The following is a 14,120-nucleotide window of genomic DNA, read 5'->3' as shown; positions in this document are numbered from 1 at the left end:
ATTATTCACAACAGCAAAAAGGTAGAAACAAACCACGTCATTCTCTGGCTTAAATCCTTTTATGAGGCAGTTGTGGAGCTAATCTTGGGACTAGGGAAGCTGAAGCAGGATTATCACAGTCCTGAGGCCAACCTGGGCAACACAGTGATCTCTTATCCCCAAAACAGCAAAAAAGAGCAACAAAGCCATTCAATCTTACCACAGATTCCTCACTGCATGACCTAATTGATCTCAGACTTCTCCAGCTTCCCAGTGGGTGTCCATCTCCCCGTGTCCAACAAACAAGCCTTCCCTATGACCCTTAAATGAACCAGACTTCTTCAGGCAGCATGGTTCCCCCAGGCACCTTCTTCATTGTGGGATGTTTATACACTGTGTGAAGCTGTATTGCTGTGACTGGTGTAATAAAAAGCTGAACAGCCAACAGCTAGACAGGAGGTATAGGTGGGATTTCTAGGGAGAGGAAGAATCTAGGCAGGTGGGAGATGCCAAGAGACATGGAGAGGAAAGAGGAGGTACATGATGAAAGAGAGGTAATGACATGTGCTAGAACATAGATTAATAAAAATAGGTTAATTTAAGTTATAAGAGCTATAGGGCGGGCTGGAGAAATGGCTCAGTGGTTAAGAGCACTAGTTGCTCTTCCAGAGGTCCTGAGTTCAATTTCCAGCAACCACATGGTGGCTCAGAACCATTTACAATGGGATCTGATGCCCTCTTCTGTCATGAAGATGTGCAGGAAGACAGAACACTCATACACATAAATAAATAAATAAATCCTTAAAAAAAAAACAAGAGAGCTATAGGCCAAATTTTCATAATTAATAAGAAGTCTCCATGTCATTATTTGGGAGCTGGCTGGCAGGACAGAAAAGGATTCGTTACATATCACACCCAAAGTGGGGCCACATATATTCACTTAAGGCCTAAGAAAGCTAAAAAAAAAAAAAAAAAAAAAGAGTTCGGAACATGGAGTCAAAAGCAGCTTCCTAGCTTCCTATACTGCATAGGCTTGGTATACAAGATTACAAGATGCTCAGCTCTGTTAAGAGGCCCTGCTGTGCAGCACAGTACATGAGCAGGCCAGCACTGGGCACAAACTCTTGCTTCAGACAGACACAATAAATTCCCAGAGCTGGGATGGTAAACACAGCTCCCTCGGGTAGCTGGTACTGCAGGCCTGAGGTTAGGTTCTCAGGGAACTGAAAGGGACAGGGCCAGATACCAGAGCCATGCAGTGGTGCCACTTAGTAGTTTAAGGTTTGGCTAATGTGATAAAAGAACACTGCAGACGTGCAGAAAGTCAGGTCCAGACCAAGAAAACCTCTGAACAGGTACAGTATGCTTAAAAATGTACTTAGATGCTAAAGAAAGAAAAAATGGGTATAAACAGGCATAGAAAAATAAATACTTTAAAAATAATAAAGTCTTTAAAGAGAGAGTAAAGGAATATAAAAAAGCCATGTAAAGATGGAAAATACTCAGGGCATCGGGATCCTGTATAGTGCTTTGTTGACTTCGAATTTTTTTGAATGCTAATGAACAGAGAGCAGCAGCTGCTGAGAGACACTGGATTGGAAGGGGGGCTCATGAATTAAATCAGCCTGGATACTTTAGAGATGTCTTGACTTCAAATTGGAAGTCGGACAATGTATTGCACTGGGGGAGAGGTTGTTTCCACAGGAAACAAAAAGCTATGGATTCCTACAAAGTTAGTCCAGATCAGATTTGACAAAAGGAGACTTCCTGAGGCTCTCAGCTACAGACATGAAGGGGAAAGCCAAGAAAGACTACAAAACAGATGATGTATAAGCTGATACCTTGACATGGGAACAGTTCTGAGACAGATAAGACATGATAAATCTTGATGGCTACAGAGTAAGCTTCATGACTTATTTCATGCCATCCTTTCACATGGCATGGATGAAGGTTTGGTTATACAGTCCAAACAGACTTATAAAGTTAACAGATGCCTTTTACTTGTTCAAAAATAGAACAAAAAAATCACCTTTAGCTCATTTGTGCACACCACACATTCCATACTGTGTTGATGCAGATATTTATGTTACTTTTAAAAGTCTGTATATTCAAAAAAAAAAAAAAAAAGGAACCACACACCAAATAAAGACAAGTAGCCCAGGTGATCCAGCCTCTCAGAGTGCCTCTGTTGCAGTTTCCTCAAAATTCTGCATCCAGAACAACTTCAAAGCTGCTAGCTGAGATGATCCAGTCTCATAGCTATCCAGCCAAGACTTCAGATGAGCTCTACACTTTCCATCACACAGACACTAAACAAAAATTAATACAGCCAGCTCTCCCAGGACTTGACCATTATCCCAAATTTCTCAGGATCCCCTGATGGGAGAAAATGTCTTTCTGTACACTGTGAATATGTGTTGCTCTGATTGGTTGATAAATACAGCTCTTTGGCCTATGGCAAGGCAGCTAAGAGGCAGGCAGAAAATTAAGAGAGAGAGAGAGAGAGACAGGAAGAAGACGGGGGGGGGGGGGGGGGGGGGGGGGACACCAGCAAGCCACCCACGGAGCAACATGTAATCAGATGCGGGTAAAGCCACGGAACATGTGGTGATGCACAGATTAATAGTTATAGGCTAATTTAAGATAAAAGGCTGAGTCATGGCCATGCAGTTATAATTAATATAAGCCTCTGTATGTTTATTTGGGGGATGCAAGTGGGAGAGACAGAGAAAAACTTTCAGCTACAATCCCCTAAAGATGCCCTCAACCCAGACAACAGGAAGTAGTCTAAACAAGTTATGATAGAAAATGGTTTAGCTATAAAACTTTGGACTCACTAAGATAGATATAGTACTTTCTCCAAATTTGCCAAATACATATGGACTAAACATTGTGAATGTAATCCTTACTTGATAATTGTTGTTACTGTACATATGTATATAGTTTTACTATTTAGAGTTAAAGCCTTTCCTTTTTATTTACACAAAAATGGGAAAATATGGCGGGATATTTGTACACTGTGTGAAGGTGTATTGCTGTGATTGGTATAATAAAAAGCTGAACAGCCAACAGCTAGGCAGGAGGTATAGGCAGGATTTCCAGGGAAAGAAAGGAAGAGGAGGAGGAATCTAGGCATGCAAGAGACGCCAAGAGACACAGAGAGGAAACAGGAGGAGCAAGATGAAAGAGAGGTAATGCCATGTGATAGAATGTAGATTAATATAAATGGGTTAATTTAAGTTGTAAGAGCTAGTTAAACAAGCCTAAGCTACAGGCCGAGCTTTCATAATAAGAAGTCTCTGTGTCATTATTTGGGAGTTGGCTGGTGGGACAGAAAAAAAACTCATTACATATCACCTCAGGTACCCTGGTGGATGTGGGACCCACAGAGCAAGCTCATGGCACGTCATGATTTTCTTTGTTTCTACTTACGCTAATTTGCTCCTATATAGCTTGGTAAGTGTTTTAATAAATGCCTACATCCCATAAGACTGTAAATTATGTCAAGAAGGAAGAATGTTAACTACCCCATTCTGTCCTAGAATCTCACATGCAACAGGTATCAAGCAGATACTTGCAAAGTCCTTGTTGGATAAATACATGAGTGAAAGAATAAGGATCAAAAGACTGGATGATTCAAATCAAACTTCTTAGAGGCCTTGATGAGGACAAGACGCAGAGAATAAAATGAAAAAGAAACTTGGGGACTGGCGGAAGGTGAAAGAAAAGCAAGGTTTGTGCTTTCTGGAGTCCTGTGTGTGTGCTTTTAAGTATCATATGTCAAGGGCCCCACTCCCAGGCAAAGGCTCCTTAAGATGCTAGAGCAAACACTGCCTTTAAGATGCTAGCCTGAAGAGAACGACAAATAGTCAAGCAGTGGTGGTGAACATCTTTAACCCCAGCACTTGGGAGGCAGAAGCAAGAGGATTGGATCTCTAAGTTCAAAGCCAGCCTGATCTACAGAGCGAGTTCCTGGACAGACAGAGCTACATAAACCCTGTCTCAGGGAGGGAGGGAGAGAGAGGGAGGGAGAAAGAGGAGAGAGAGAGAGAAAACACGACAAACAATCCTTAAACAACCTATGGGAGTACTCCAAACAGTATGCTTTAAGGAAAGTAACTAAGAACCTGGTAGCAAGCTCTTACCTGACAGCAGTACCTTTGGTCAACATACTCAAGTCCAGTACCTCCAATGTCACTATGAAAAGTCCATTAGACAGCAGTAGTGGCCCTTAACTTTTGGTTGTCAGCAGCTTTCACCTACACTGCTGACAATATGAGGGACAACACCTGGGGCTTGTCAGGCTTACACCAGGTACCTAAGGCTCAGAGCCTCAGCTAGGATGATAAACTGAGTCATGTGTGGAGCTGATGGAGTCAGTCTTGGAATTTTTCAGATGGAGCTGACATGTGCTGTCATATGTAGTAGGAGGCTAAGGGACTCAGAGCTTACTTTCCATGTATTTGTTATTTATTCATTTACTCGATGCTGACTTATTCATGACTTTCCACTGTAAAGATGCATACAGTATTAGACATGCTATCAAGGAAGAGACACCAGAGATGCAGGTACTGCTGTGGGATGTTCTGTATGGCAAATGTGTTGCTAATTAGTCAATAAATAAAACACTGATTGGCCATTGGCTAGGCAGGAAGTGTAGGCGGGACAAGGAGGAGAATAAAGCTGGGAAGTGGAAGGTTGAGTCAGAGAGACACTGCCAGCCGCCACGATGAGAAACAGCATGTGAAGATGCCGGTAAGCCACGAGCCATGTGGCAAGGTATAGATTAATGGAAATGGATTAATTTAAGCTGTAAGAACAGTTAGCAAGAAGCCTGCCACGGCCATACAGTTTGTAACCAATATAAGTCTCTGTGTTTACTTGGTCCGGTCTGAGCGGCTGTGGGACTGGCAAGTGATAGAGATTTGTCCTGACTGTGGGCCAGGAAGGAAAACTTTAGCTACAAATGGCGTCCAACGTGGTGGCAAGAGTTTCCACCTAAAAACTGATAAAAAAAAAAAAGATTCTAAAATTGAGCTAAAAACAGTTCCTAATTATCTCTCTCAAATGAACGGCAGCTGCCGGTTTGAGCTACTTGTGGGTTCCTAGCATACGCCCTGTGGCGGGAATGAGGCCTCTGCAAGTGGCACATTAAGCTGCATGGTGGATTTAGACTTTGCTAGTACAAAAAAAAAAAAAAAAAAAAAAAAAGAGGTTTCTGGGTTACACGCTGCTTGGCTAAAAGCATAGACCCACGATAGTTCCCAGAGCTGGCGGTAAACCATCACCATGTTGGGAAGCTGAGGTGGGCGGAGCCAGCAGCCACAGCTGCTGCAGTTTAATGCAATAGATTCACAATAAGACAGATTCAGATGTAATAGTTTACAATGTGCAAAATATACATAGGCTTGAAAGAGACAAAAGAGGTGATATATACAGTTATATAAAGAAATAAATAGTTTTTAAAAATAAAGTCTTTAAAGAGACAGTAAAATTAATATAGAAAATAAGCCACGTAAAGATGAATATTACACTGAGAATCTGGATTGTGTTGTCTTTGGGATTCTTAACTGCAGAGAGATATTTGATTGTAAAGGAAACTGAGTTAAACCAATATGCATATTTTAAAGATATCTTGACTTCAAAATTTGGATGTAAGGATATGTTACTTTGGAAAGGAGACTCTGCTTTTGTTCCCACAGAAAGCCAGAGGCTATGGATTTGTTCCAGATTAAGATACATCAGGTTTGACCAGCCAAGACCCCCTGAAAGGTCTCCGATGACACCATGGCCCAGATGATCCAACATCCAAAATGGTTTGAAGGCAACTGGCTCAGATGATACACCCTCATGGACTATTCCATAATCCTAAAATTTTCTTTGTGTCCCCATAAGATACAGCGCCCCCCTCCAGCAGGAAGTAGTAAGAGAAGCTACGCCCAAATTCCCAAATTATATGTAATTTTACTTTGTTAAGGTTAAAACCTTCCTTTTGGAAAAAAAAGGGGGGGGTGCTGTGGGATGTTCTGTATGGCAAATGTGTTGCTAATTAGTCAATAAATAAAACACTGATTGGCCATTGGCTAGGCAGGAAGTGTAGGCAGGACAAGGAGGAGAATAAAGCTGGGAAGTGGAAGGTTGAGTCAGAGAGACACTGCCAGCCGCCACGATGACAAGCAGCATGTGAAGATGCCGGTAAGCCACGAGCCATGTGGCAAGGTATAGATTAATGGAAATGGATAAATTTAAGCTGTAAGAACAGTTAGCAAGAAGCCTGCCACGGCCATACAGTTTGTAACCAATATAAGTCTCTGTGTTTACTTGGTCCGGTCTGAGCGGCTGTGGGACTGGCAAGTGATAGAGATTTGTCCTGACTGTGGGCCAGGTAGGAAAACTTTAGCTACAAGGTACCTATTTAACTATGGACCTTATTGGAATCAATGCTCTAAGAGTAACTTTAAAAAGAAATGCTACAGGTGCACAGAGAAGGATGGATTAAATGTGACTGAAGCCGGGCGGTGGTGGCGCACGCCTTTAATCCCAGCACTCGGGAGGCAGAGCCAGGCGGATCTCTGTGAGTTCGAGGCCAGCCTGGTCTCCAAAGCGAGTTCCAGGAAAGGCGCAAAGCTACACAGAGAAACCCTGTCTCGAAAAAAAAAAAAAAAAAAAAATGTGACTGAAAAAGGTTCAGGCTAGCAAAATTCTGGAAGAATTATCAGAGAGTTATTTAATAGACAACCAGAAAGGTCCATATTACGACATATGAGAGATACAGAAGAAATAAGTGGTCAAACAGATGGGGAATGCAGAAAGAATATAAAATGTTGATGTCACTGAAGGTGAGGTTCTTGCAAAACGACTCAAGTTGATCTGTTCACTAAACAAGCAGAAAGTTATTGCTCCGTGGAGAGAGTAAAGCTGGGTAGTGGCTAAATCAAATCCATACAATTGTTTTGATCCAAGGAGAAGAGAAAAGATTTGGTATTTAGTAAGTAGAACTATATATCTATTGGTATACAGACTAGAAGTAAAGGTTAAAAAAATAATAATCAGAGATGGAAAATCAGTTTAGTAAAAGCCAAAACAGTTTTAAAATAAGAACACAGCAATAGCTTACATTACAGAGTAGTCAAATAAAACACAAAAATCCACTGATGTACAAATAAAAGATGTCCCATCAATTACTCAACACTAAGCTGACGAGACTGAAAACAGGTGCTGAGGGGTGGCCGGATTCAACTTCCTGCCCCACCCTAGTGAGCTCCTTTCATTTAAACCTACTCTTCCTTCCCATCTCAGATCATTCAATGTCCTTCAGACACAAGGTCAGTTTTTCCTCCCATGCTCTTCAACCTGTCCTCTCTTGTCTCCTTTACAGGGAGGAAGTATATGCATGTATGTACAGACTTACAACACTAGTTACTTAGTAAGAACTCAACACGAATACCTCAACCTAAGACCCTGTCAGTGCCTCCCTGGCACATGTCTTTTCTAGCCATGCTTTTTCTGTTGCCATTAAGATTTGCTGGCTCTGTCTCATCTTTCTCTGGATTCTCCTCCTCCAGTTTCCCCTCAACACAGATGGGTTTTCTAAAATCAGCAATTTTCCACCTCTCTATCTCTAGCCCCATGCACACTTCTCCAGTTTTATTCCTCACTCTGAGGCTGCCTGGCTACTGCCTATGTCATGTAATAATACTATCTTGTACTGTAGGGAAAATTACGTCAAATCATGTTCTAGATGTTTCTTTTTAACCAGGTATATGTGCCAGTTAGTCAACAATTCAGCCAGTGCATGAACCACAGAATGCATTTACAGACAGAGTAACAAATGAGTGGATGAGCTATACATGCATCTGCCACAAAAGCTGGTCTCTTCTACCTGGCTCACTCTGCTCTGACAGCATGAAACTGAAGGAGGGGGGCATCCTCCAGGGGCTTGAAATAGTAGGTTCATGCTTCTCACACAAACTCTGTATTCACTATAGCTCTTCCTAAATGTTAGCCTCTTCATCTGTTATGCCTCCTACTGCCAGATTTTCTCCCTAAGGACACTGCTTCACAACCACCACCACCACCCCCCCACACACACACACACAAAGACTTCTTTACTTTCCTATACCTCTTCTCTACGTCTGTTCCTAGGGAATGGACCTGGTTCCCAGGCACTCAATCCCATGGCCTAAGTGCACATCATGCACTACCCCTCCCTGTTGAGATCATGACTAAACTCTCATTTCTCAAAGATGCTGCTCTAGGATCACCATGACTCTTTCTAATATTCTCAATTTCCTTCTTCCCTTTGACAGACAGTGCCTTGATATGCAGCCCAGGCTGGCTTTCCCTCTATTCAAACCCTCCTGCCTCAGACTCTGAGAACTAGATTGAACTGTATCCAGCATCACCTAGTCCTAATCCCCAAAGTTTTAAAATCCAGCTCTCTGCTATCCCATGCCTGAAACCACATAAGTGAATGAACCCAAAGAAAAGAAAACTTCTCAGTCCCACAACCTGAATTCGGCCTGAATCACAGCTAGTTTCCTAGCCCACGCCTTTTAAAATCCCTCCATTCTACCTGGTGTTACAGAGCAAGATTTCTCTCTCAACCCCACTTCATTGGGGCAGAATTGCTCCTGTCCAGGGCTCTGATATCCCTGACATCACCTAATCCAGTTAGCGGCATGTATTACAGTGATGGCTTCTTTGTCTATGAAGACCTGATGGAACTTCCCTTCCAGAACACCATCCCTTACGGCTTTCCCCCATTCGGGAGCCACTCCTCTTGTCTCTTGAAATGGTCCCTCCTTTCACACAAGTGGACTGTGCCTGACCACCACCACGGCCTTGAGCCTTTTACCTTGGGATTATGCATATTCCCTCCTTAATAATCTCATCTGGCCTCTCAACACTGCCACCTCTGCATGAGGGAATCCCAACTTCCAAGTCAACTCCAGACCTCTCTATAGATTCTCAGGTTCCAACAAAGTACTTAAGTACCTCCACAGACCCTAAACTTAACTCAATGCTTCTTTCCCCAGCTCCAAAGTCTTCCATATCTTAGTAAATGGCAACTAGCCCTCTGCTTCCTCCAACCAAAAACTTGAATCATTTTTCACTTTTTTCTTAAGAAATTCTTTGGCCTTCAAAACACATGCGTTCTCCAATCACTGTGACACACCTCTTTTGCTACTGTACCATCTCCCTCCCGAATGATTTCCTGAAACAGATTCTTTGCCTCTGTACTTCAACCGTCATTCATCTCTCCTCGACTTTCCTAAGCCGTCCATGTCACTGCTAGGATTAAGTCCAAGTCCTTAAAACGACTCATGCATTGTTTTACTACCTGCGGCTGTCCTGATCTCATCTCCTCTTTGCTCTAAGGCTCCCTGCACTCAGCCCCAAGGATCTTTAAGGCTTCTCTAATCAGCAGGCACCTTTGGGTACCACTCCTGATAACTCTCTTCCTGCAAACATTCCTGGTTTTCCCTTTGGCCCTTTCAGAACCTTTGCTCACATACGGCTCTCTTACTTAAAATGCACCGTTATCAACCCACCCTCCACCTGCTTCCTTCCTGCCTTCCTTCCTTTTCACAGCATCACATTTTGTCTTATGTGTTTACTTTCTGTCTCCCACATCCTTTTAAGTGTAAACCTTTAAGGATTCCACATCTTATCTATACTGATCATTATGGGATCCCCAGAGTGTAAAACCTGCATTCCCAATGGGAGAATATGGGCCCCACAGGTGTGAATAAAATGGCCCTTTGAAATAGGGCCAAACAAAACAACAAAAATTATTAAATGTTATTTTGTTTTCTGAGATAAAGTCTCATGTAGCCCAGGCTAGTCTTGAATCCCTGACTCTTCTATCTCCACTGCTCATGTGCTAGCATTAGAAGCATGTACTAACACAATCAGTGAAAATTTTATTATTTCAATCCCAAAATATAGGAAATAAAATCATATCCACTATGTGAGCATGGGGGAGGGGGAATAGGCCAGAGAGAAATGTACCAAAAAACATTCCTTTAGGAGGGTAATAATTTTCTTGAAAGATGATAAACACTGGCCTAGCTCTATGATAATAGCTGGCATTACTCATAGGTGTAATTTTATTTAAATTTATTGGATAAATTACTTAATAGGCACTGAGTACTTACCACTTGCTATTCATATACTTGTAATGATGAAATAACACATGTAACAAACAGCTTAGCACGTTACCTCACAAACAGTACCATGCCAACTGTTGTTCTATCTAACGGAGGTGAGAAAAGGACCCTTCCTAACCATCAGAAAACCCTAGTTGACCACAATGGAGCTAAATATAAAAGCAGAAAGTCAAAATGAGTGAAACTCTAACGATTTGATCCTTGAAGAAACAGAGTTAGGGCTAGAGAGATGGCTCATCTGTTAAAGGCTCGGCTCACAACCAAACATCAAGAACCAGAGTTAGCAGGATGTGGATGGACAGGCCTAGAAAAGCTTAGAAAATAGAGGCAAAATAGCAAGTTCTAGCCTGCCTATATATAAAGGATGAAGTCCTGCCTCAAAATAAAGAAAACTTAAGACAGAAAACAGAAGAGTTACCCATAATCAGACAGTGCCACCAGAAAGAGGATAAGACTCAAGACTGACAGGAGCTGAGAGCCACAGTTAAAATACTGAAGTCACTGTGCTAAACTAGGTTTCATGGTTTTCCTGTCAGTTCCTGATAGGGAAAATAGTCCCCAACTCTGCCCTCTCCCGGTGTATGCACATACACACAAATGTAAACATTTGAAAAAGCGCTAGCCTTGTCCTTTAGTACCACTCTCCTAATTATAATGTGCATCTCCCACACAAAGGCTCTCCTTGAACTGCAGCATCATTTGTTTTTCATACCCTTTTTTGTTTTTGGCTTTTTTGCCCAAGCCAGTAAGGAGATTTAAGAACTAAAATTGAATTAAAATCACAATGTTCTATTCCTGTACATTTTTCAGTGGGAACACACACACATATACACATAATATACACAACACACACACACACACACACACACACACACACACACACACACACTAAACATATACTGACATAGCTCAAAGCCATAACTAGCAACTTCCATGGTACTGGATAACTGTAAATATCAGTAGGATTCAAAACAACACAGACTCAACTGTGCTCTGCAACAGAAGTGATCGCAACACCCCATGGCCCAGATCATGAATGTCTCTCTTCAGAGAGTCAAGCATGTTATATCATGACAGAAGCATAAACAGCACAAATCTTAGAAATTAATGAAGCATTACGGCAAAGCTAGTCAGAATACAGCCAGCACTGTCCAAGACATCAATTACACTTTACATTATTCATGTAGACATCTTTTCCTATGAGAAATACACCTCACGACAGCACTACAATTTTACTCTACTGTATTAGATTCTGACTATTACCCCATAAGAAGACCACAAACAGCTGAGGTGTAACTTAATGGTTATGTGCTGGCCTGGTATAGAAGCAAGACCCCTGGGCTCAATGCCCACCACAAATGCATTTATCTAGATTTTCAGCATTACTCTAAAAAATGGAAGCCAATCTAAGATTCTCTTCTCTTTCTATCCCAAATTATATTCTTCTTAATTCCTACATAAGAATAAAGCTGGTATTATCTGAATGCTAATTTCTGGCTTCAGAAAAGAACGAGTCCATGCATCCATCCCACATACCTCTGAAAGAACAGAACGTAAATACACAGAAAAGGAGGGCAGAGAACAGCAAGAGCACTCAGTCTCCATCCCCAGCCATCCCCCACTCTCTGCCAGAGGCAGTCCTTCATCCAGCACAAGAACCAGCCAGAACCAGTCATCTGACTCAGTCACGCTCACACCTGCTCATCTGTGGTACCAGTGCCCTTCTCCTTTGTTGTCAGAACTTCTACCACCACAAAGTGCAGTACTGATGTGAACAGTAGCACAAGCCAGGTATAGGCAGCAGACAGGAATTACGCTGTCCTTTTCAAAATAGTATCAAAACATAACATAAAGAACCTTCTACTCGCCTGGGGTTCCTTTGACTTGGGAGACCCTGTCTCCCAACTACACATATTTCAGAAGTGATTAGGATGCCAACCTGCAAATTAAGAAAGTCTCTCCTAAACAAATGAATGCTGGTATCTCTGAGTACCTATGAAAGTACTGAGACAACATTACCATACTTACAAGCATTCTTTGTTAATGCTGCTAAAGAAAACAATAATGTCTGCAGACAGCAGGGTGCACACACCACCTCAAACATCCCTATACCTCACCTCAGCTTCCCAGAAAGATGGAGTCTGAGGAATTCCACCTCCAACTGCAAGGTCAGCTAACTGCCTTCCTCCTCTCTCCTTCTTCCTCTCCATTTGAGGAGCAGGAACTTCTTAAATCTCTTTTCCTTCGCTTTTCCTTATTTTTGTTTTGTTTTTTTGCCACATAACCAACATACGCTGTTGTGTCTCACGTATTGTAGAAAGTAAGTTCGCTGTCTTAGAGACTGGCAGGCTAACAAAGGTGCTGGTTTGACAGACGAGCATCTTATCTTATCATAGCCCAATGTGAGAATGAAGATCATAAAAGATGTAAAGGAAACAAGAAAACCCAGAATACAGACAGAATCCAGTGAAACATGAGCTTTTCATCGAAGAATCTTGGTTTCACCACCTGACAAATAAATTCAATCAACTTAATCTATGCTCTTTCTTTATCCACACAATACAATGTTGATACGAAATAAAAGTAGTGTTTGATATCGAACTAGTGGAAAGTGCTCTCTGCACAACTCTCAGTCCACTTTACAAGGCTGACCCAAGCTTCAATCACAAAGCCAAGTCTACCACCAGTGTTCTGCAATGAAAAGAGCAGTAAAGAACTGTCTCTGACACACTGGCTTGCTGGATTGTTATTAAAATCATCACTACTTCCTTGTCATTCGTCACTTGGTAGCACTCAACAATAATAAATAGAAAATAAAATCCAAGCATTAACAGATCCCAACATTCATGCCCCTGATTCCTCCTTACTATTCCTAAAGTCAATAAAACACTTCCTGTAAAGTGAAAATTAGATACTAGAAATGTAACTAGCATCACACATGCTTAACTCAAACAGCACAGAAAGTTATTCACGTCACCTGCTTCTCACACTCCTCGTAAACAAGTCTCAAGAGTAGGATCGGCCATGTTCCTTCCACTCCCAGGCTCAGCTGACCACAGTTGTTACAGCAAGATTTAAACCACTTGCCTTGTTTAAACAGCTTCTCTCACTGCCAATTAAATGTGTTGAGTACCCCATGAAATGAGGGGTACGTTCAGAGTGTTTCCTGTTACTAATGCTGTCGCCCACGAATATTAAAGAATTTGTTTTGTATTCTGATTGGGAGAAAGCTTTTCTAGGAATGCAAATTTTGCTCTCAACACTCAAACAATGGACTGTAGTGTCCTTCCTAAGCAGTGTATGTGCTTGCGCTTGTTAGTCATTTTGTTGAAAATTTTACTTAAATAATAAAAGGCCTGCAGTGTGCTTTGTAACACAAAAAACTTACTGTCAGAACATGTCTCCAAAACAGAAAACAACTTCACGAGAACACAGTAATGTGCACTTTAAATCAGTTTTTAAATGCTATGCCAGCTCTGCGTGTTTAAATGTAACAAAAATGTAACAAATCTATAGGACAAAAGAGGTGTCAGAAACTATGTTGCATCACAATGCCTGACAGAAATGAGTCTTCATTCAGAGAGCTAAGTGGACATGAGCTCTGACAGCCTTGGCTGGTGCCGGTTGGCACTTTGGAAAATGCCAGGTAAGAACAGGTCATCAGTTACATTGGTATCATTTTATTTCCATATCAATTCAGTGCATATAATCTGTTGTTAATTCCAACATAATCTGAACAACCAATTTATACTTGTTTTTTCCACAGTATGGTTTAACAGTACTGGTAACCACCAAAGCACTGTAATCAGAGTGAGGCCAGCGGCAGGGGCTGAGCACCAGCACCAACCCAGGCAGCCACAGCAGTCCTACAATAACGCCTCCAAATCTATTTTATTAAAAACCACTGACCTGTGAGAGCAACTTAAATTGGTACTTAAGTGGACTACAAGAAGCCTACAGGAAAAATCC

General features: G+C 41.7%; 1 protein-coding gene across 7 annotated transcripts in view; it reads right to left on the bottom strand.

The window, feature by feature from the left end:
• Nucleotides 1-14,120, bottom strand: part of Mtmr2 (myotubularin related protein 2) — a 68,750-nt gene that overhangs the window by 42,337 nt on the left and 12,293 nt on the right. Inside the window, exon 1 of one of the 7 annotated variants that reach the window (XM_052752153.1) lies at nt 13,239-13,324. The exons of 4 other annotated variants lie outside the window; for them this stretch is intronic. In XM_052752153.1, coding sequence (XP_052608113.1) covers nt 13,239-13,289 — 51 coding nt within the window. In that variant the 5' untranslated portion in view covers nt 13,290-13,324. Of the gene's footprint in view, nt 1-11,687; nt 11,772-13,238; nt 13,325-14,120 lie in introns of those variants that run through there. 2 more of the 7 variants (XM_052752142.1, XM_052752186.1) reach the window with 2 other exon arrangements.

The sequence above is a fragment of the Peromyscus californicus genome, unplaced genomic scaffold (genome assembly GCF_007827085.1).
Source record: "Peromyscus californicus insignis strain IS unplaced genomic scaffold, ASM782708v3 Scaffold_11__1_contigs__length_118956290, whole genome shotgun sequence".
NCBI classification, from domain to species: Eukaryota; Metazoa; Chordata; class Mammalia; order Rodentia; family Cricetidae; genus Peromyscus; species Peromyscus californicus.
This window is presented reverse-complemented; position numbering and strand designations above follow the sequence as displayed.